The sequence below is a fragment of the Thamnophis elegans genome, chromosome 13 (assembly GCF_009769535.1).
Source record: "Thamnophis elegans isolate rThaEle1 chromosome 13, rThaEle1.pri, whole genome shotgun sequence".
NCBI classification, from domain to species: Eukaryota; Metazoa; Chordata; class Lepidosauria; order Squamata; family Colubridae; genus Thamnophis; species Thamnophis elegans.
In genome coordinates, this window is record NC_045553.1 from 34,752,872 (window position 1) to 34,776,869 (window position 23,998).

The 23,998-nt window shown below is 39.1% G+C and overlaps 2 protein-coding genes across 3 annotated transcripts in view; one reads left to right on the top strand and one right to left on the bottom strand.

Annotated features, from left to right (window-relative positions):
• Positions 1–2,602: 2,602 nt before the first annotated feature.
• LOC116516301 (interleukin-36 receptor antagonist protein-like) lies at positions 2,603–14,515 on the bottom strand. The gene is made up of 4 exons (XM_032228720.1): positions 14,425–14,515; positions 11,377–11,518; positions 9,455–9,588; positions 2,603–3,549 (listed from the first exon to the last, which is right to left on the bottom strand). The coding sequence occupies exons 2-4, from the start codon at positions 11,435–11,437 to the stop codon at positions 3,325–3,327; spliced, it is 420 nt and encodes a 139-aa protein (XP_032084611.1). The 5' UTR covers positions 11,438–11,518; positions 14,425–14,515; the 3' UTR covers positions 2,603–3,324.
• A 4,799-nt stretch (positions 14,516–19,314) lies between these two features.
• The window catches only part of OGDH (oxoglutarate dehydrogenase), a 45,076-nt gene continuing 40,392 nt past the window's right edge, over positions 19,315–23,998 (top strand). For both annotated transcript variants that reach the window (XM_032229635.1, XM_032229636.1), the window contains exon 1: positions 19,315–19,407. The gene's annotated coding sequence lies outside the window, so the exon portion shown is untranslated. The remainder of the gene's footprint in view (positions 19,408–23,998) is intronic.

Consider the following 23,998-nt stretch of genomic DNA (forward strand, 5'->3'; position numbering starts at 1 on the left):
CATCCAGGAGGACTGAAGTGCTGCGTCTTTATCGGGGCTTGTTGCGAGAAAGTCAGGCTTTCAATGCCTATGGTTATAGGTTGGAAGACTGGGGCGTCTTGGGGGTGCAGGCTTCGGTGCCAAGTCCCTCTTCTTCCCCCACGAAAATCACCCACAACCCCAGCCCCTCCAGTTAAATATGCGTAGGGTGATAGGGTTTGTTTTAAATGGATAAAGAGCTCGTTATCAAACTCCGAGTGAAAGTGAGAATCTCCGCTGCCTGGAACCACCCGGAAATGCAGGGCACAGAGGCAGCAATAGTCTGTGGCAATCCCTGCAGCCTGGAACAACTGATTGGGGATATTCCACCTGCCAATCAGCTGCTGCTGCTGAATCAGGCTGCAGTAACGTGCTGAAGCTGACCAGGCCATTTGCTGTTTGCTGCAAGGACACAATGGATGCTGGTAGGCAGAGGAAGAAAGTTTTTTTCTTGTTTTACTCCGCCCAAAGTAAGGTGCGTCTTATACATACTCCGGTGTGTCTTATACTCCGAAAAATGTGGTAGTTATTTAGACATGGTAAATCTCTTGCACAACTTTTAATGTTGCTTCTGGATTTTTCCTGCTTCAAAGGAAGATAAAGTTCAGCAACATAAGGAGATGCACAGTTTTTATAATTTGAACAGAGACCAGAAACCCTATATCAAGATTGGCTTGTTCTAAAAAGGAACTGAAGATCAGAAACTAGCTAAGAAAGCAAATGGTAAAAAGTAGAGCAAAGATGCATTACTCAGTTCTTGAAAAGATAAAGCATCTGAGATTGCATTCTTATTTTGTTCAGAGGGAGAGAAAATATTTAACTCTTTCAAGTCTAGATGCAATCAAGGTCTCCTTTTCTTCCTCCTCTTTCCCTCTTTCTTCTTCCCCTTCTCCTTTGTTCTCCTCATTCTCCTTCTTCTATCATTTGGATGATGTATAAGAATTTCCATATCATTTCCATATTTGGGAGAGTGTAAGAGTTTATATTGCAAAAAGGGTTTAATCCATTTCCCCAAAATTTTGCCATCACCCATTCAAGATTTACATGTCTATTTTGTAATGAAAAGTGGGAAAAGTGATTTCCTGTAACATATCATGGCATCAGGTTTTGTCAAATCTGCTTAATAAATGAGTTTTCTCTACAAAGGACACAGAGAGACAGAGAAACCTGCACACAAAGAAGTTTAATAGCAAATCCAGCAATAGCACCTCAAGATCAAACTGATTAAAATCAAGCAGCAGGGTGAAGATTTAAAACAACAACAACAACAGCAATTCAGAAAAGCCTCAGGAACCTAATTATTAAAAACTCCAGAAAATTAATTCATATTCTGATCTGGTCCTCAGATGACCACAACAATAGATGGCAAAATTGGCCAAGAAAGAATTTAGCACTATGGAATTTCTTAGCCTTGGAAACAGACATGGAAAAAATGTCCAAAAGTATAATTAAGAAGACTGTACCTGTCCTGGTGTAACAATTTTTCTTTGACTGAAGAATCCTTCTCTGTGTCCACCACTGAGATTTTACACCATTTATAGCCACTCAGTGACACTGGTGGGTGTGCCTTCTAAGTGAATGGGAAATGATCTCATAAACGGTTTTGTGTTAAGCTTTTTCTTCTTTAAGGAATGATTTAGACAACACAAAACATTTGTTTTGCAAGAATTTCCTCATCTGAAAGCATTAAAGAATGCTTAGTTGTATTTTCCCCTTATCATTTTGGAGAAGAATTGTCGTTAGAAGCATTTCACGTGTGCATGCATTTAAACTAGTTGTGGACAAACTGGTCTTACAATGGTCAGATTTCACAAATTGTGTGGTTTCTGACATAGACAGCTAAGTCCATCTCTCTGTGCATGACAAAAGGGAAAATGGATCAACCACCTTTCCTGGAGACCATCTCTGCTTGTAATCTCACTTGGTTGGTAGCAAGTTTGCTTTAACCTTATTGTATGAAAAGAATTACCGTATATACTCGAGTATAGGCCGACCCGAATATAAGCCGAGGCACCTAATTTTACCACAAAAAACTGGAAAAGTTATTGACTCGAGTATAAGCCTAGGGTGGGAAATGCAGCAGCTACCGGTAAATTTCAAAAATAAAAATAGATACCAATAATGTTTTTGAATATTTATTTCAAAGAAAAACAGTAAACTAGCGGTGTATTCAATGAAATACTTCACTCACCTCATGATGCTGATGTCCCGCTGTGATGATGATGTCCCATGCAGCCGCGGGAGCGATGTCCCGCCTCCTATGACACACGGCACAGTGATTCCTATCATTGGATCACTGTACCAGAGGAGGTGGGACATCGCTATGTGGCTGCTTGCCATAACAAGGAGGAGGTGGGACATCGTTGCAGAGCGGCAGGAGGGGGAGGAAGGGGAATCGTAAGACAGCCCTGCATTACATTAGAACGTGAGGAGGGGGGATGGTGCGGTGCGCGCTGCGCGGCAAACTGACACAGAGGGAGGGGAAACTCACAGGGGCACTGGGCCATTCACGAGTGTCACCCAGCGGCATGGCCCCGCCCCTTTTTCTCCTCCATTTCGGGCAAATTTTTCACTGACTCGAGTATAAGCCGAGGCGGCTTTTTTTAGCCCAAAAAGTGGGCTGAAAAACTAGGCTTATACTCGAGTATATACAGTAGCTCATTTGGGAGCTGGAGAGACAAACTATAAAATTGAAGGATTTCTCCATTTTCTTGTTCTCCAAGAAAGAAAAATATCAGTCAGGGGCTTTACCATGATAACGGTATTCAAGGGTATAACATTCCTTATTGTCTTGCTCAAAATATTTCCTTCCTACCAAGTGCCAATTAACTGTGAGAAGAACAGCCTCCATGCAGCCTTCTGCTCCTTACACGTTTTCTACCTGAATCTAAAAGAAGATCTAAGGATAGATCCCAGCCCCTGGAGTTTCTTCAAGTGACATTATTGAAACTTGGCAACAAAATGCTGAAATGACAATAAAATGCTGGTTTTTATTTCAGGTTCCCCCCGCCCCCCGTTCTTATTGAATCAAAACTAAATGCATCCAGGTTGTGTTACAGACAAGAGATCAACTTTAGCTTCACCTCTTCCATCAGCACTGCCATGTTACATCTTCCATGCTCCTTGGAGATCAGAAATAAAACAACACTAAGAGGGCAATCCTGAATTTACTCACATTCAGATATTTCATTTTTTAATCAAATCATTATTATTGCTTATTTTATCATGACTAAAGCTTCATTCTACTACATACAAAATACGCTGGTGACAGCCCTGCGCTACTGCCTTCCTCTTTATTCAAAAATTTTATTTTGGAGGGGAAGGAATTTTTACACTATGAAATAAAATTATCCTAGTACCTCCTAGTTTACAAAGACCAACAGGCATGTTTGGGTGAATTGAGGTACTTAAGAACCAACCAGGGAATTCTGCAGATTCAAAGGAGCAAGTTGTTTTACTGAGAATGACACCATGGAAAGTAAATTCCCTCAGTTCCTTAGTGCCTTTGTAAAGATCCATGATGTTGCATTCCTGAAAAAAATACAAGGCTTGGTTTCTGTTTTAATCCATATGTTAATTGTTAAAAATATTGAAATACAGAGACATTTTTTAAAGCATGGTAAAATAAGCAAACAAAAGACAGCTACATTTCAGTTTTAAAACAGCATTGTAAAAAAAAACAAGTACATTTTTAGTGATACATCTCGCATGGTCAGCCAGATGTTTAGACTGGATTTATCATTTTTGTCCACCTATTGTGTCTTTCCTAAGGACATGGGATAGGATGGGTGTCTGCAACCTGCTGCTCCAGAGCCACATGCGGCTCTTTGGGCCCCCTGCTGTGGCTCCCTGTCGGGTGATTCCCACCACTGGCTGGCCCCATCCCTCTCCCTCCCCTCCCAGGCACTCCTTCCTGGCCTGAGAAAGTAAGGGCAACGGCAGGGGATGGAGAAGAAGAATGTTTCTGGCTTTAAATCTATATGTTGCTTTATCATTTTCTCCAGTCATGTATGTATTTTCATCCAATATTTCTTTTTGCCTTTGGGCAGGTCCACCGCATATGATAATACGAACTTGGCATCTGGTTGCATTTCCAAAATTTCGGACATGTTTTTAAAAAATATTTCCTAGCCTTGCCAATGGCAAGTGTCACCTGTAGAACATTTATACAGGTTTTCCTTGTACTTAGTTGCCATTGCCAATTTATAGTTTCTTTCCCAAGTTTTTGCCATTTATCTATGTAATTCTATAATATACCCAAAAAAATTTGCCCATGTTATCATTGTTTCTTTCACTTGTTCATTCTCCATTTTAAGGCTTAATAAATAGCTATATATTTTCTTTACTAACTTTTCATCCATACCTAATAGTATCTGATCAAGTATTATTGGCTCTTTATAGAAACCAATATCTTTACATCTTTTTCATATCTGGATTGTATTTGCAAATGATTTGGCAATTTCTGTTTAGTTTTAAGTTCCCCTTTCTCATTTAAAATATCTTTATAGAGAGGAGGAGCCAACGTCGCAACGTTACATTGTGTGGATTCGGCTGTCTGAATCCGCCGATGACACTTTTGCCCCTGGACGGTCCGGCAGGACCTAAACCATCCTAAACCATCCCGAAGAGACAGTGACTTGGAAGACAAGACCTTACTGGTCGCAGGGACATTGCAAAGTCCCTGATTGACCCAAGGGGAGTGCTTCCAACCGGCGGCAAACAGGCAGCCCCCCCCCCCCCCCGGATGACATAGTTGGAGATGGCTCCAAGAACAGAGAATGAAAGTGTTTCTACCTGGTGAGGTTTTTCTTTTTTCTTTTCTTTTAGAAGAGTAAACGTGAGTGAAAGTGGAAAGAAGGGAAGTTGGAAAAGTAACTTTGATAATTTGGTGCTCCACCCCAAACTTCAAGATGTAGGAGAAAAAGAAAGAGCGAAAAAGATGGAGGTAATAAGACAAATCTATTCAGAAACAAACCTGAGAACTAGAGTTAAGCTTACATTAATAACAACTCAAGGGCAACAAAACTACATGAGAGATAGTTTAAGCTTCAATGTGCGGAGAGAAGTCTTAAACCCTGGAAAGGTTCTGGATATAGAATTGACACAACAACTAGCAAGAGATGAAAGACTATTTTGTTACTGGAAAGATGCTGGTTAATAATGCCAATTGATGGAAAAAAGCTAGTTAATTTTTGATGATTATTAAGTAGAGATTATAGTACCTTATAGACTGTTTTAAATTACCACTGAATGTTTATCCATTAACATAAATTTCCTATGATACTAATAGAGAAATAATAACCCTAGTTAGGATAATTAACCATAGAAATGCTAATATACATTCTGGGTGATTGTCAAGTAGAAATGTTAATATTTCTTAGATTGTCTTAGATGTCTAATATTTATTTTCTTAGCATGTAATTAACTAATTTGGGATTGAGGGAAAAGTCCTATAAATCTTATTAATAAATCATTGTTTAAAGACGGTTATAAAGTTATAATATTGTGTGGGCCTGGAGAGGAGAGGTGAGATAATCAGTAAATAACCTTTAGTTAACTACAATAATAACAATGAAATGTTAATGGACAATATTTAATGATACATACAGGTGTGTTACTGGGGGGGGGGGGTGGATGCTCAGATATTAACCGAATTAATTTTAGAACATGTCATAAAGGTGTAATGGTATCGGAGATCTATTGAAATTGCAAATGAACGCCAGTAGGTGGTTGTGCCTTCTAATATAAATGATTCTAGATGAAAACATGTTTAAACAATGGTAACCAAATGAGAATTATGGTACAGGGATAGTAAAATATATAACTTTTCTTTCTTGATTTAAAATGTACAACATGATTTGAATGAAGTATATGTAAGGACTGTGGAAGAAATGCATGGAATATATTCATAACCAATCGATACGCTTTCAACAAGATGTAACAAAATATTTTTTTTTCTTATTTTTTTTCTGTTTAACTAAAACAATAAAAAAAAATTCTCAAAAAAATAAAAATAAAATCTTTATACATTACAATTTTCCCAGGTTTGCCACATTTGGATGTTTCAGTGCTTCCATTGTTGAAAGCCAGACTGGTATTTGCATGTAATTTTTTGCTTTAACTTTTTCCCATACTAGAAGTAGAGTGTTCCTTGCATAATGTCTTTGAAAGTATCTATGTATTTTATTTTTGCCATACTACAGAAAGGCATGTCATCCCAGCTGGAAATCATGTCCTCCCAGCAATAACAATCTTCTATTTCTAAGATTTATCCATTCTTTCACCCAAGTTAATGCCAAGGCCCAATCCGGCAAACCAAAGACTCCACTGTTTTTGGATTCTTGCAACAGTTTTAACCTCACTCTTTCTCCTTGCCAAACATATTTCAAGATTATTGCGTTCAGTTCATCAAAATATTATTTCTCTACTTTTATAAGAATCGTTTGAAACAAGAAAAATAGCTTCTGCAGTACATTCATTTTTATGGTTGCTATTCTTCCTACCATTGACAACTGCCGATTTTTCCAGTTCTCCAAGTCCACTTTTATTTGTTGTATTAACCATGTATAATTATCTTCTTTAATTGTTACACATCTAGCTATTAAGTAGATTCCGAAGTACTTTACTTTCTTGACTACCTGAAAGTCTGGCTTTCTTTGTCAAGTTTTTCTGTTTATCTGTAACATTTTTGACTAGTATTTTTGTTTTGTCTTCATTTATTCTCAATCCTGACATATTCCCTTATTTTTCCCATTAGCTTAGGGGCCAGTTTCCAATGGTTTTTCTAGCACAAATACCAAATGCAAATATCTGCAAATGCTTGTAGTTTGTATTTTTCTCTTTTTATTTTCAGACCTTTTATTTCTAGATCTTGTATAATGCCTCTATTTAACACTTCCAGAGTTAATATGAATAGCAATTGGGACAACAGACATTCTTGTCTTGTGCCTTTTTTTAATATTAAAATTTGCCATCAAATCCCCATGCACTATCACTGTTGCCATTTGTCTGGAGTATATTGTCTTAATCATGTTTATAAACTTCTCGCCACAGTCCATACACTCTAATTGTTGGAACATAAATTGCCAATTTACATTATCAAATGCTTTCTGTACATCTAAGATAATCAATGCCATTTCTTTTTCAGAGTGTACTCCAATATATCTAAAATAAATCTTACATTATTCTTAATTTTTCTTTTGGGTAGGAATCCATTTTGATCTGAGTGAATAAATTCATTCAATAATCTTTTTAATCTTTCTGCTATTATTGATGCAAATAATGTGCAGTCTGCGTTTAGTACTGATATAAGCCTTTAATTCTTTACCTGTGTTCAATCTGAATCTTCTTTCGGAATTAATGTTATGTCTACTTCTATCCACAAAGTTCTTCTAACAGAACTTCATTGTTCTTCAATTTAATGAGTCCTGTAAATATTTATAAACTTCTACAGGTAAGCTATCTGGTCCTGGTGTTTTATTGTTCTGTTGTCTATTTATCAACTCTGTTAATTCTATCATCGTTATTCTTTCATATTTTCAGACATTTTTGGTTATTTAGCTTTTTCTAGGTATTGCTTTATCTTCTCCATTGAATTTTTTCTTAGTCCTATAATCTCCTATAAAACTTCTGAATTATTTTCTTTTTAATTTAATTTTGGTGTTATAGGACTCCCCTTCATCTTGTAATTTACTTATCAGTTTCTTCTCTTTCTCCTTTTTCAGCTTATATGCTAAGTCATCTTCCTGGTTTATTGGCATTTTCAAAAAAGTTTTGTTTTGCTCTTTTAATTTGTTGTGCCAATTCTTCTTTTTCCATTAGATTCAGCTTATGTTTTATTATTTCAATTTGGTTTGTTTTGTTTTTTTTCCTTTTGCGGGTCTTTTTGTAGGTCTAATTCAAGTTTTCTATGTTCTTCTTTTAGTATCTTTTGCTCAGGGACGTACAGTCAGGAGGCAGGGGAGGCAGGGCCTCACCACTGTCATGACGAAAAGAAAAAAAATTAAAAGGAAAAAGGCAGAGGTAGTTGCTGCCGGAGTCACAGTGGATGACTGCTTAGTGCTTAACTGCAGGGGGAGGAGGGAGAACCACGTGCCTCCTTCAAACTATCTTTATGATCACTTGAGCAGAGTTAAGCAAGGGTTAAAAGGTGAAAAATTCCTTATGCAAAGGAGGCACGGGCTTCTCTCGCCTCTGCCTGCTCTGGGAGCAGCAGCTCTTGCCTTTTTCTTTTTACATTTTTTACATTTTCATCATGGTGGACAAGAGGAGAGTTGAAATCCTCTATGACAAAGCTGGAAAAGGTATGTGGGTCGGACGGAGGGAGGAGAGATGAATTCAAAAATATTGTAATTTAATTTGTAAGTAATTTTTTATTGTGAGTAATTTGTGTGTGTGTGTTTGTTTGTTTCTTCACTTCACTCAAACAAACTCTCTCTCTCTATTTGAGAGAGTGATTGTTTGAGAAGATAGGGAAGGGGGAGAGGCAGGGAGGGCAGCCTTGTTTGAGAAGAGAGGGGCAGCCCGCTAGCAGAAGCGGGTCTTTTACCCGCCTCTGCTGTGGGCTGGCGCTTTCTTTCTTTTGCCTGCTGTGCCCGTCTTCCCTTTCTCCTCTCCCCCCCACCGGGAGCCCTGTCCTGCTCCCCTCTCCCTTTCCTCCTCCTCCTCTCCCCTTTCTTCTCCGGCTGCCGCCTCGCCCCCCGCCTCCTCCGTCCCCACCACTGTCCCCGACAGGCATCTCGTGTTTATGTCCGCCATAGACACGAGACGCCTGTCGGACACAGTGGCGAGGACGTTGCTGCTCACCACTGCCAGGCTCTTGCGCCTCACCCCCCTGCCTCCTCCATCCCCGCTGCTGTCCCCGACAGGCATCTCGCGTTTATGTCCGCCATAGACGCGAGACGCCTGTCGGACACAGCGGCAGGGGCGTTACTTCTCGCCGCTACTGCGCTCCGCCGCCTCACCCCCCGCCTCCTCCGTCCCCGCTGCTGTCCCCGACAGGCATCTCACGTTTATGTCCGCCATAGACGTGAGACGACTGTCGGACACAGTGGCAGGGACGTTGTTTATCGCTGCTGCCGCACTCTGCTGCCTCGCCCCCCCGCCTCCTCCGTCCCCGCCGTTGTGTCCGACAGGCATCTCGCATCTATGGCGGACATAAACATGAGATGCCTGTCAGGGACAGCGGTGGGAACGTTGCTTCTCGCCGCCACCGCACTCTTGCCTCACCAACTGTAATCCTCACTGCACATCACTGCTTTTGCTGTTGTCCTTTTTTTCTGTTTTTTTCTCACTATATAGGTTATAGCTAATCCCCTAATATATGCTTTGGCAACATCCCTGCTGTGGTAGTTTTTAATGCACTATATAGCTAATGTTAATTATACTAATAGAGAATAAGTATGCAATTCTTCAGGAATTAAAATATGAAACTCACCTCTATCTCTAGCTGAGGGTCACCAGTAGTTGACTTCAGACATTTCAAGGTCTTGGTTTTATCAGTGAGTCCCATAAAGATGGGCCACTTTTCAGAATTTAAGTTGTTATTGGAGATCACAGCCATCAACTGCACTGCAGGACAATAATAATATAGATGAGTCAACAAAAATAGAGAAAAGCATCTTTATTTGGAAGTGGAGTTTTGAATGACAAGCTGTTGGAGGAAAAATGTCAATAAAACTTTTTTAAGCTATCAAATAAACCATAAAGCAAATATTAGTTTTAAGGTATTAATTAGATCCTGAGTTATTCTATGCCCACCAGAGGTGGGTTCCTACCAGTTCGCACCTATTCGCTAGAACCGGTTCGTCAAATCTACCGAACCGGTTAGAAGAGGTTCCACCAGTGGACCCGGAAAGCAGGCCACACCTACAGAAGAGGTTCCAAAAATTTTTGAAACCCACCACTGGCCCTTGGATATGATTATTCTACACTATCACGCTCATATTTCTAAAACTCAGTGCCTCTGTGAAAGGTAAGGATGACTACAGCGTTTGTGGTGCAATCAGAACATTGCGTGTGTTGAAGTTGTTTTAACGCAAACCAAAGATGCCTTTTAAAAAACAAGTTGACATCATATTCTTCTGCATGCCAGTGCTGTGTGTGGGGTAATTTAAGGTGGTTCTGACAAGTGTCGTTGGCATCTTCATATCCGGTCACATGGGTGGCAAGCCACTCCCATCCAGTCACATGGGTGGCAAGCCACTCCCACAAAGGAGGCCACACCCACAGAATAGGTTCAAACAATTTTTGAAACCCACCACTGGTGCCCACGCTGTTAAATGTTCAGATCATATGGTAGTTTGTAGTTTGCACCCATTACTACATCTACAATATTAATAACATGTAAATACTGTAACAAGATCTTTACTGATCATAAGAAGAATTGATTATTCTGCACTGGGGATCTTTTTCTTTGGATCATCCATCTGGACTATATAATTCCCCTCCCACAAGAGATGTGGGTCTCAGATTATAGTTAATATGAAGATAAAGTAATATGTTTCACCAGTTATTTGATATAATTGCTATTTCCCTAAACAGTCAACCAAGAGGTTCTGGGAGTTTTGGGTGTTTTTATTTCTTTTCTTTTCTTTTCTTTTCTTTTGCACAGTGAGATTTCCAGCAAGACTATTTAGATTAGATTTTAAAATCTCATCTAGTTTCCAATGTTGGAATACTTGCCCATATTTTAATTGCAAGATTGCTCCTTATAGTTCTGGATTCAGAATTTCTTGCAATATATATCAGAAATATTATTTTGCACTTTGTTTAGTTAGTTGACTGTTTTCATAATAAGTCTTCCATAAAACCATGGAGATAAATCGTTCTTTATATTATCTCCTGGTTTTGGAAGAAGTCACTGGAAAACAATTTGAAATATCACCCTTCTTGTCCACCGTTGTATTATCCTTTAGCCTTTAGCAATAGTGTGGTAGGCTGAGCCCAAAGGATGGGTCAAATGCATCACAAGTCATGAGTCCTGGCATACCCAAAAGACATCTAAGTCCAACCCACCTTCAATGCTTTCTTATTCTTGCTTATTTCCCTTAACCAGTAGTAGATCAGATTCTTATAGAGAGCTTAAGCTTGCAATAAATCTTTATACATTGTTTCCCCGAAAATATTTGCAAATCAAGGTTGCAAATTGCAAAGACATTGAATATAATTACAAATATGCATATTGCTATTTCCCTTGACCCATTTCGTTCAATTCTTGAGATGAGTCTAAATCTCTCCATTGTTAAGAAGCTGAAAGGTAGCAATTTATCAAGTTCCCAGTTCTAATATGTTCATCTTACAATGAAACTGGGCCATGCCAATAAGGTTTTAGATTGCAATCCTAAAGTTGCTATTCACCTTTAAATGCATGGAATAATTTTTTCAATTCTTCCTCCACGGTTCTCTTCTGCGGTTCCATCTCAATAGTTACTGAGTAACTTATTCAATTACTGCTTTCTGTCGCTGTGATCACCTTTCAGGTGATGCCTCTTTTACAATCCTAGAAGAAGCAACTGAAAGAGTTTAGCATTACATTCATGATAAGAAGAGAATGAGAGTCCACAATCATTCTAAGCAAAAAATGACAAGGGATGAAGCGCTTTGCTGCATATGGAGAGAAACCAGAGCCAAGAAGACTGGTTTTTAACAAGAGAATGAAGGCAATGGACTGCTTTATTGTTGTCCTAGGATTATTTGGATTTGTATTTCTTACTATGGCTTTGCAGAATTTTTCCTGGAAGAAGAGTAGGGGAATAAAATGCTTTATATAAAGAATGAAAGGGGAAGGGGAAGGGGAAGGGGAGGAGAGGGAAAAGAGAAAAGAGCCTGACTTTTAAAAGCTACAGGACAAAATAGCAGCTTAGTATCTAGATTTGTGGACATGCCCACAGTCAACTGAAATAGACTTGCCTTCTATAAAACTAGAAACACGAACTTCTGCCGTTTAATTTAGAGGGAAGGTCAGAGAGGGGATTCACCACCCTGTCCTGTGGAGCAAATAGCTTTTGAATAGGTTTTGATTCCTGGCAAGAGTTTCCTTGGCAAGAAGTGGTTTGCCAATGGCTTCTTCCTAAGGCTATGAGACAGAGGGACTGGTCATCCAACTTAACTTCTGTGCCTAAAGCGGGAATTGAACTCACGGTCTTCTGGTTTCTAATTCAATGCCTTGACCCCTGGCTCTCTTTTACAAGGATGCCATAGAACTGGGGGGGGGGGGGATAAAATAGGAAGAAATTTCTAAGTCTCTTTCCCTGACAGGCACCACTTTCCAATCTATCTCTCTCTCTCTAGCCCACCTTGATGCTTCTAGGATCTCATGCGGGACAGCCAAATTGGGTGAACTATATTTTGCAAAGTTTGGGAAACATTTGAAAGGCAAAATGGAAACTTGACTATCTAGGCAGTTCCTTATTTGACGATGTCTTTTGATTTTGATTTTGAAACCAATGTGGTTGCTGGAATGGATTTCTTAATAAAGGATGGTTCCCCATTGCAACATCTTCTTAGCTTCATAGCATCACCGTGCTATGACTGAAGATACAGTGACCGCATTTTATTTTATATTATATATCTCATATTTTGGCACTATGATTCTTAGATATTAAGGCTATAGTATTAGCTATTAGTAGGAAATGATTAAAGTCCATAGCCCCTCCATTTCATCCTGTTAACTATATTTGAAGATATGTTAGATGAGAGATAACCACCCTTCCTTATATTCACCCATTAAACTTCCTGGGTTTGCTCCAGCCCTTATAACCTTTATAATAGCAATAGCAATAGCAGTTAGACTTATATACCGCTTCATAGAGCTTTCAGCCCTCTCTAAGCGGTTTACAGAGTCAGCATATCGCCCCACAGTCTGGGTCCTCATTTCACCCACCTCAGAAGGATGGAAGGCTGAGTCAACCTTGAGCCGGTGAGATTAGAACTGCTGAACTGCAGATAACAGTCAACTGAAGTGGCCTGCAGTGCTGCACCCTAACCACTGCGCCATTATATCATTATATTATATTATAATATATCAATATAATATAATATCAATATAATATATCAATATAATATATCAATATAATAATATAATATCAATATAATATAATACAACACAACACATCATATCATAAAATATTATATTACTAGACTAAAAATATCTTATATGAACGCATAAACAAAGCTGTCACCTGTGCAGGTGTTTGAAAAGAACGCTCATTCTATTCTCCAGTGATGAAGGTGGGGTATTTTTGCAGCAGATTGGCATACCTCCTACCAATTTAGCTGTCTTTGAAAATAGTGCTTTGACAACAATTGCAAAATGCTTCACCCAATACATTTCTCTGTGTGTTTTTAAAATCCACACAAATGAAGAGACCTGCTTGGTTCCAGAAATATTATGAATGACCACTGTTTCTGCAGGTGAGCCTTGCAAAAGATTATGAAATTGCTAGCCCACTCTCCTATGGCTTTAAAGCAGGAGAATTCACCTGAAAGTGTAAGGTTTTAGGAAATTTTATTAGAGTTTCAGAACTCTACTAAAAAAAAATGCCACTAAAGAGTGATTTTTTTCTGGGGTCCCGCGCAAAGCCGTATATAAGCATTAGGCCACCAAGTGTTCCTTTCTTTTAAAAGATGCACTTGAAAGAAAAATTCAAGGGAAGATACTGGAAAAGTTGACTTTTTGATTCTGACTTTACAAGAGATTCAGTTGTAAACCAGGCAAATGTCCCCTCCCCACAGCTTCTAACCACCACCACCACCACCACCCCCGCAGGAAAAATAGCAGTTTTGTTTGACCTGTTAGTTTGGGGAATGTTTAAATGGAATTTTTAAAAACAAAACAATCAAGGACATTAAGATTGAGTTTACCCATTTTGTTTCTTAGTTCAATAAAAAGTGGGGGGGGGACCAAATGCCTATCAAATTTTGATGTTTGCTGTTCAGTTTCAAGGTGCATAGTTCTAATTTCCCACTCTTACTACAGGCAATGCTGGGTTAGAGATGATAGTAGGCAGTTTTGTTTGGAGAGAAATTCCAGAATAAGACCATTGCTTGCCTACATAACCAAGAAGACAAATCTACTCATGTCATATAAAAGGGGAACTTAAGTTAGCAGAATCGTTTTCAGTCCTTCTCTTGAAAATATGAAGGTCAAAAGTTATTTGAATTTCTTCTGCATTTCCTATTAAAGTAGAGATTTAGACAGGGGAAAATTAGAGGAGTCTTGATTTTCTCTCTCACAACCAAAATAATTGCATAAATGGAAGAGAGAAATCTGAACATTAAAAAAGAAAAAGGTAATAGGAAAGATAATGGGAACTATAAAATAATAATACCTGAAGAGAGCGATCTGAATATTAAAAAGAAAGAAAGATAATAAAGAAAGATAATAGGAACTAAAGAAGATAGTACCTCAGCTGATCGAATGAATCCTGTTCCACACTGTGCTTTCTTTCGATTTGGAGCTTGCAATGGTTTGGGATAAGGTTTTAACAGCTTCCTAGTAGTTAAACTTCCTTAATAAGTTAGTTTCAAGATTAGGCACAATATAAACTTAGCAGGAAGCTTTCTTACTATAAAATAAAAATTCAATGTACTTTCTGGATATTTTTACTATTTTTTCAAAATAGTTTTTATTAAATAGTTTTCCTCATTTTATATCACCGTTTCTATCTTTATAGCGCTCTGATATCAGTATATCTCTTAAGTACATACAAATTGTCTTCCTTGTTCCTCCTTTCCTGTTGTGTACATATTTATTCTTATTCTTTGCTTCTGTTCTCTAACCAGTTATACCATGTGGCCCAAATCAGATAATATTCTGTTTCTCCTCTTTCTTTTAACTCCATTATTAGCCTATCCATCTCCACACATTCTAGCACTTTTTAATCACCATTTCGACAGAGGGGGTACTATCGTTTTTCTAGTTTTGCGCATGAACAATTCTATCTGCTGTTATTATGTGTAATATGATATATTGAAATTTTTTACTGTAGTTTTTTTATTAATATACCTAATATGAATAGTTCCGGTTTTGGGTCTATTTGTTGTTTAGTCATTTCCTCCAGCCATTTTCTTATCCTTGTCTAATATTTCTTTGCAACTGGGCATGACCACCACATGTGGTAGTATGTTCCTAGCCTCTTTTTACATTTCCAGCATTCCGCTGTTCTGTTTGGGAACATTTTCTCCAATCTTGCTGGAGGCAAATGCCAGCGGTAAAACATTTTATATATTTTTTCTTTGTAAACTGCGGACATTGGCAGCTTATACTGTGTTTCCCCAAAAATAAAACAGGGTCTTTTTTTCTCCCCCCCCCCAAAAAAATAAGCACTTGGCCTTATTTTCGGGGTGGTCTTATTATTTTTGAGGTGCAGGAGGCGATGAGCGTGGTCACCTCATGAACAAATGGAGCAAGAAAATTATGGCTTCAACTAGAGTTGTTTCGAAAATTGACACTAAAATCAGAAAGAGAAAAAAATAGAAACCAAATGCAAAGTGCAAAAACAGAAAGAAAAAAGCAAAAGAAAGAAAAATATTTGGGGGGGAAAGGAATATTCAAGAACTGATTCCCACCCAATATTCCTTGCAACAAGTTCAGGCAATTATAATATTTCCCCATGCCCATAAGATTATATACACAATTCACTTTTCCCACAATATCCCCACTCTTATCAATTCACAAATCCAAAAATTACCCATTTCTGTCCCAAGTGCTGGCAGAAAGTTCATAAAGGGCTTTCAGAATTTTATAGATATATTTACTGTAACCGTGGTTGAATAAGTCAACCTTATATTCCTTTCTTTTGGTTTTGACACTCTTGATCTTTTCATCAGATTACTGTTTAAAGGCTTGAATTTCCATGCAAAACATTTTTTTTCTTTCTTCTCAAATATTTATGGCCATTAATGGAAAGAAAACACGATAAGGTCACAGAACCAAGTAGACAAGCCATCTTCTCATTCCTGACCTAAATAGACTTAGGGGTAAGCCAGGAATCATTTTGAAATAAAACCACAAAGCCTGGTGCCAAGTAAAACCTCTCTTGGTTTTTCATATTATGAAGAATATGAAGTCATTGTGATTTGTGAAGAGATTGTCCTCTGGCTCCCCCTCATGAACCAAATCTTTACAAAAGATTGATTTTATTTTCACTTTTGATTCACTCTTTTCAAGAGATTGTAGCAACTACACCAGACTATCAGATGTGGGTTGCAAAACTCAGGTTTGCAAACGCCGCAGTGAAGAGAGATAAAGAAAACTGATGCCATGAACAGGTCACCAAGATTATAAAGCCTAGGTCTGCTGGCTTTTAAAAAAATCACGGTTGCTTTGAATAAAGCAGCAATTGGCTTTGTTCTGTCGATATGTTAGTCACAAATTATAGGTTTTTAAAAATGGGTGAAAATATTTGTAGTTCAGAGCTGTGGTGTAGAGTCGTTGGTGCTCTCTTGAGCTAAATTGTTTTCTTGCAGACATTTCATTAGTCCATCTACTCAGACATTTCAGTTAGGTTATCTCATCAGATGCAATGTATAGCATCTGCTATCCTTCAACTGTCTAAAAAGGCTAACAGAGTTTCCTCTTTCTATATTGGGACACACCTATAAATTGCCAGAAGGACTAAGAGGAAGTTTATTTAGGGATTTTGACTGCACGGGGTATGTTTAATCTTTTTTCCTTCTGGTAAGAGTAGCGATTTAAAGGTGATACCATTAACTGCAAATATACGTAATACATATATTTATATAACCAATAAACCTCCGCACACAAGAGCCGCTAAATTTTCACGAGTCCTTTCTGTTTCTTGGAAACCAAGTCAAATAAATCCGCGCCCAATGCTGAGCAAAGTTCGGCTAGCGGGTGCATCTCTAGCGCCGCCGAAGACGGAAAAGTGGCTCGCTGTGCGATGTGGAACCGGGCCAGCCTAACTTTGGGGCGCGGCTACGGAGCCAACAAGAGCGGGCTAGGCTTGCCAAGGGCGTTTCCTACTCCGAAACCGGACAACCCATCTGGCAAACACTTCCTGAAGTTGCGATTGTTTTTGCCCAGGACAAGGCAAACGAGGAAACGCCAAGCCTCACGAACTGGCCGGAGGGAGCGCCGGCGCTCCGGGCTTCTCCGAAGTCCGCAGAATTTAGTTTGGCCGAGTCTGGTTGGTGGGTGGCTTCTGGGGCGTCACCTGCCCTGCGAACTGCGGAGGCAGCCCGGTTGGGCTATGATTCAGCATGCGGGATAAACCGAGATGGCTGCGTTGGGTTGAATCCGAAGGCTGAATATTACCATGTTTTACGTTTGCACGAAACAATACGCCATATTGTTTTGATCCTAGTGGGCATCAGTACGTCCCCCTGTTATTGTACACCAAATCGCCACCACCCCAAAATAATCAAAATTGGAATTACTGAAGCTCTGTAATGGGTGCGCCAAGCCACTAGGTTTCTAAATGACCGGATTAAAGATATTGTGTGAACTCGGGTTAATTCAGTTACCAGGTTAAGTAGATGCACCATCTGTTGCATCTACTGTAATCATGTGCACTCTGTTGTAATGTACAATGTATCCCATATTCCAGCCTTTCCTAGATTCCAGAATTCCCATTCATAGACTGGGGATTGCGATAGTTGGAAATCAGCTCATCCAGATTTCGGGCTCCATCATCCTCCACTATAAAACCCTGGATTCATGAGAGCACCCAGTTCCACTACTCAAATCCCCCCACTTTTGGGAGATCTATATTCTACCCCTGGTTTAAACTCCAGCCATCATTTGCCCCTGCAAGAAAAATTAAGAGATACACAATATACAAATCTCTCACTACTTTTCATGGCAATGTTTTACTAAGGAGTCTTCTGGTTGCTAGTGTTTCACCTGACCTACCTTGAAGGGACATTGTTGGGATCATAAAATGTTCCTTGAGTTGCACACAGAAGCAGAGTAAAAACCTGGCAGGAATATATTTTCAGAGGAGCTAGCTCAGTGATGCACAGCGAGACTCCCTGGATAAATCAAGATAAATATACATGGTTTTCCTCTGTAAATTGGGGAAAAGATTTGTTCTTACAAACTGCCTCTGCAGCTGTGGAATTTAGCAAACCTGGAAACTGCAAGGGCTTGTATGAGAGGGGGAGAGATTGATTTGTAGATGTAATATTTAATACTTACATTATGGAATATAATTCTGACTGTGGGAACACCCCCCCCCCAATGAAATATTTTGGGAAATATTTTAAAAGGCAGGATAGAATATTTCCCTCAAATGAGAAAAAAATCTTAAGGGAGGCAGAAACCAGCCCTACCCCAAGCAGAAATTGAGGAAGCTAGCTTTTAGAAACGCTGATTTGGTAATCCACTCAGAAAGACTGGGTGAAAACAGAAACTCAAATAAGCAACAAACAAAAGGTTAACAAAATTAGCTCAAACACTTAGGATTTGCACTTCCTCTTTTGCCTATAGAGCCAGCCATGACCCCTACATGGCCCCATAGGAATCCAGAAGGTATAAAAATCCACCCACTCTCAACTCCATTTTGTCAGCTGTCCCAGAATCACATGTGCTTGGTTCTGCTTCATCAATAAACGGATTCTTTTTCCAATCAGTCTCCACTTTATTTCCAGCGCCTTTCTCACAGCTTAGAACTGGATCTGGAATTTTTCTTCCAACCTGACAATGCAGGTTTTCATAAAATCTCTCATCCATATATTGGAGAATATTGAATAGCTTACCACATCTCTGCAAAAATAATAATAATCAGAAGTCTGGCAGCACCTTTCCCAGCTTGCCAATTTTGTTAAAAAATATCGTTGTCATAAGCAGTAGTTGACTTTACCTGATGCACAAAAGTGAGCTACAGCTCTCAAAAGCCGATAACCCATTAAATTTGACCATCACTTTTCGGGATTTCATGTTGGTGTCCCATCCAGCGTCCAAGCGGTTCTTAACAGTTACAGAGTTGGAAGGGAGCTTGGAGGTCATCTAATCCAACCCCCTGCTCACGCAGGACACCTTTACTAGGAACTCGAACTGCCACCTTTTTGATCGACATAATCAGCGTCTTAGCCACTGAGCCACATAGTGAAAATCTTCCAGTTGAGTTCAGCTCCAAATGCCTTCATGGAGACGCCCCTTAAGCTGTCTCAGCCGCAGCGCAATCGCCGGAAAAGTTTCTGCTGACTTTTCGGGCGAGCCTCCCGCGCCAAGATCTCCAGGTTGTCTCCCTTCCTAACCTCCCATCCTTGCAAGATCAGGCCAAAAGGCTTCTCCCTCCCTTTCTAACTCTAGGGCTTGCCTGCGTGCGTGATGACGTAGTGAGCGGCAGAGGCGGGGCCGGCTGTTGGCGCTGTCAAGCCGAGCGCGCGGGGGGCGGCGGAGAACACCGAAAGAGGCGCTGCCAGGTAACGGGCCGTGAGGGGGGCACTGGGGGCTGAGGCGCTAAGCGGGCTCCCCGAAAGCCACTGGCGCAGAGAAACTATCGGGGCGGCGACGGCTAACGCCGCCCTTCCCGGAGGCCAGGGCGGTCCTACAGGCCGGCGTGTCCTTGAGGCGACGTCGCTCGGGATGGAACGGTGGATGGATGGACGAGCGGGCAGTCAGTCAGACCCCGCGCGCCTTCTCGACTATCCCGCGCATGCGCCCTCGCTCTCCCCCTCTCTCTCTCGCTCTCTCCCCCCTCCCTCCCCCCACCTTTTTTTAGTTGGGAGTAATGCCGGCCGGCAGGCTGCCTGGCTGAGTTGGCTTCTTCCGCCTTTGCCCGAACCGGGCCGGACTCCTTTCCCCGGGGCCTCTCAGGTGTGGCAGTTTCTGGGCGGAGGGCTCGGTTAGCCCACCCCCCACCCCTGTCCTTTTATTTTATTTTGAATGAAAGTCACGGGAAGGAGGGGAGGAAGCGGCCACGCCAGTAATTAAACCTCTTTGAAGTTCCCACTTTGATGAAACAGCAATACTGACAGTGATTTTTGATAGAAAAGTTTTACTATACGCACTTAGTTATCCCTGTGTGGGCTGCAAAATGTGTAGCAGGGACCTTCAGCGGTGTTTTTCAAACTTGGCAACTTTTAAAGGAGGGTATACTTCAACTCCCAGAATTCCCCAGCTGGAAGTTGGAATCCCACACTTCTTAAAGTTTGGCAGGTTTGAGAAGCGCTGATCTACAGGAAAGTCTTGTTTTCTGCCTAGTAGAGATCCAAATATATGCAGTATGAATCTAGGTACTTCTATGCACATTTAAGCACAAACCATAGGCACCCATCCATGTTTGTGGTTAATCTAGTCATTGATATGAATTGTTATGGATTGTCAGTCCTGGTCTTTGGTGTAGGATGTTGTGGGGATTCAGCAAATTGTGATTTACTCAATAAATTGTGGCCGAGTGAATTAAAATGTAAATTAAACACACACATCAAAGCCTAACAGATTGGGATAGGTCTGAAATATTGTAAAATAAATAAAATATTTGGCCTTCTCGTAAAGACTGGATATCTGGCTCTCTCCCCCTTCTTCCTTATTTTTAATGTACATATTTGCCATACAAGTGGAGGGAGAAAAGTTCAAGTAACACATTGAAGCATATAAAATGAAGATATTTGGGGGGACAGTAACAATGAAATAATATAAATAGTTGTTTTAAAAGTTTTGATTGGCACCCAAAAACCAGTAAAAGTGGCACTATTTGTAACTTCCTGTGAAGAATATTCTATAATGAATAGCAACAGAATATACCCCCATACATGTTTGAGTCTCAGACTTTTAAATGTGAAGGGCAAATGTTGACCAGGTTAGTAAGAATCAGGGAATTCTTTAAACAAAATAAGTCCTTTGGAACCTAGCCAAATATTATTACTGATTATTACTGATGGATATAAGAGAACCACTTTGGTGTAATGGTAAAAGCAAATTGTGGGTGACTTTGGGCCAGCCACTTTCTTTGAGCTTTAGGAAGGAGGCTATAGTAAACCTCTTCTGAAAATCCTTGCCAAGAAAACTGCAGGCAGTCACCAGGTGTCAACATCGACTTGAAGGCACTCCACAACATCTGTAAATTGAGCCATTCCTGCTAGAACCTAACCACTGTACCATATAGTATTTGTCATTTTGTGCATAACACATTGTGCTCAACTAAAATTAAATTAGCAGAATCTGTACTTCAGCTTCCTGTGGGAATTTATCCATTGTCTTTGTCAGTTGTGTGACTCAGGCCATTGCATTAAAACTATAATATTACTTGTGATATTATATGTTATATGAAGATAGCAATTATGATTCATAAAGGTAGTTTTATAGTGTTTCATGAACTCAGTCAAAGTGTTGTAAGGGGCCCTAGAAGATAAGAAGTGTGTTAAAGACAATAAAAGGCTGAGCCAATAGCAGATATACTATTAATGTCAGTATATATTAGGCACTTAGTATTTGGTGCATGTTGCAGGAAGAAGATAAAGAGGTAAGCATTGGACATTTGGTTCAGTTACAAGAAGGAGAAATGACAGAAATAGCCAGTGTGGTTACTATACCTCATGGAAAAACAAAGTTACCTCCGTATACAGTTTTCTTTGCCAAGGTCACAGTGTTCAGTTGAGATGCCCTTCCTTGTGTAGTTATAAGGAAGGAAATCTCAACTAATGAGATTTTATCTCACTTAAAATATAGGTTACTGTATGGAAAATTGTAAGTGTCTGTTGTTCCACGTATAAGGTCCTAATTATTAAACTTGCATAGATTCTTATCAGGCTAGATGAAGTCTTGTCAATTGTATTTCTTGTTTTATATTCAGAGCTACTTTAAAATGCTGCTTCTCTTGTCCTTGTGTTGTTCGGTGATCTCTTTACAATAATGATAACAGAAGCTTGCAGTGCCCTTTTATGAGAACTTGGTTCTGGAACCACCAAACCATATGACTGAGCTGCAGATTTCTTGTGTAGTTTTCAAATAAATAGACTTAAATAAATTGTACTGAATGCTTTGTTCTGAGGTAGTTTTTCCAAGTCTCATCATTCTTCCTTTTGTGTAAATACATAATGATCTGCCATCAAGCCAGATCATTTTATTAGTAAAGTAATTCAGATTACTCAGGGATGTATACTATTCACTTTATCAGTTGAATATAATATTGAATATCACTTAGAGACAGTATGCTCTCTCTTTAACTATCCATGACATTTAAACCAGGGCAAAATGAATATTGGTGTTTGTGTATTATAATTAAGTAGATCTCTTTGAAACAGGAGGCTTAAGGAAGTATTGTTTGTGTCCTCCAAATATACTTTTTAATACTAAAATTTACTGTATAAATTGTCTTAAAAGTACCTTAGGATTCTTCATAGTATGTAATCACAGAAAGGACTGTGATTCCCACTTAGCCACAAAAATTCTGAATGGGATGGAAGTCATCAGAATGCTCCTTTTCTTTGTAAAGGGATCTTGAAAATGGTTCAGCTGAGTTAGTGAATGAGAGTTGATTCCTTGCACCCAGCTTCCTGTCACATGTGTAAGAGTATCATCAAGATGTTCAAGAGCATATTATTGTACGTTTATTAAAGACCTCTATCCCAATTGGTCTCATCTATCAATACTGTGTTTGTACATATTTCCTCCATGAAATTAGAAGGATTCATCTTCAGACAAATTATGGAGCAAAATAGTGGTATCAAGATAGAGCAGATGCAAATGTAGCAATCATGTTTTGTATTAATTGTATCCATTCAGATGAATTAGTCAATAACATTGCCTCTTGTTAAAGGGTAATGACAGGGTAAATTAATTTGACAATTTAATTTGCCAAGAAACTCTCCTTTTTCTTTTTCAAATACTGCTTTAAATAAAGGTTTCCATTTTCTAATTTCCAGAACAATCATGCTTGATTTGGGTTGCAAAACCAGTAAAATTAGGCTTCTATATGATTATTGAAAATAGGCACATGATAATCATGAGCCTGGAACAGTAGCTTACCTACTAAGAATTAAGATAATGATTTGAAAGCAACTTGTATTGTTTGGATATTGTATATCTATATTTATCAGTGGGGGCCAAGGAAATTAAATATTTAAAATAAACATAAAACTATTATCTCAAACTAAAGCATGGCAGTATTCTATAGTTTAATAATTTAAATAGAATCTTGGATTAGTTTTATATTCATGATACACTTAACAATTAAGTAGATGATTGAGAAATGAATAGATTTTAAAATAACTGATTTAGCTAAAGCAACGAGTTTCAAAGAATATTTTTATAATAAACTTCATTTAAAATTTTTAAAAGTCAAGTTAAAATCTATCATAAACTATGAACTATTTTAAGTCTAATAAATACTGTATAGTAACTAGAAACAAGTAATTTTTGATAGTTGCACATATGTTTATTAGTTGCACAGTATGTTTATTAGTAGTGACCAGAGTTTTGAATTCAGTTTCAAAATGTGTTCTTTGTAGAATGAAGGAGCACAAACATAATACCTCTTTAAAATAGTTGCAACTTTTCCCAGCTTAGTGTACAACTTCAAAACTATTCAGGTGTTTTAAAGATTTTTTAAACAGGTACTATGTTCATAGTCCCAGATGCACTGAAGCATGATTTTTTAATTGAATTCACATTACTGAAATCAGGATGTAGTGATTACTGACTTTCAGTACAAGGATGAGTGAATCTATATATATAAAAGCCAAATCCACTCACTCATCACGAAATCTCCAGAACTGTAAAGCCTACAAACTTGAAATTTGGCATGTATGTTCCTCTTGGCTTCTAGGTGCTCGCTAAGAAAGATTTTTTTGAAATGACCATCAGATCATTAGTATTTCTTATACAGTATTTTTATATGTAGATTAACACGCCCTGATGCTAAGGAGGTAGACTGAGGGAGAGAAGGGGATAGGATAAGAGAGGATTCTGTGGGGCAAGCCTGTGGGAGAGAAGGGATAGGATAGAAGAGGCTTCTGGGCAAGCCTGAGGGAGAGAAGAAGATAGGAGAGGATCAATGGGGCCAGCTTGAGG

Excerpts from the sequence above, each read along its gene's own strand:
- LOC116516301 (XM_032228720.1), bottom strand. The coding sequence starts at position 11,437 with ATGGAACCGCAGAAGAGAACCGTGGAGGAAGAATTGAAAAAATTATTC. Across the intron at positions 9,589-11,376 it reads ATTATTCCATGCATTTAAAG|TGCAGTTGATGGCTGTGATC; the intron begins GTGAATAGCAAC and ends ATTGTCCTGCAG. Across the intron at positions 3,550-9,454 it reads ACCCTCAGCTAGAGATAGAG|GAATGCAACATCATGGATCT; the intron begins GTGAGTTTCATA and ends TATTTTTTTCAG.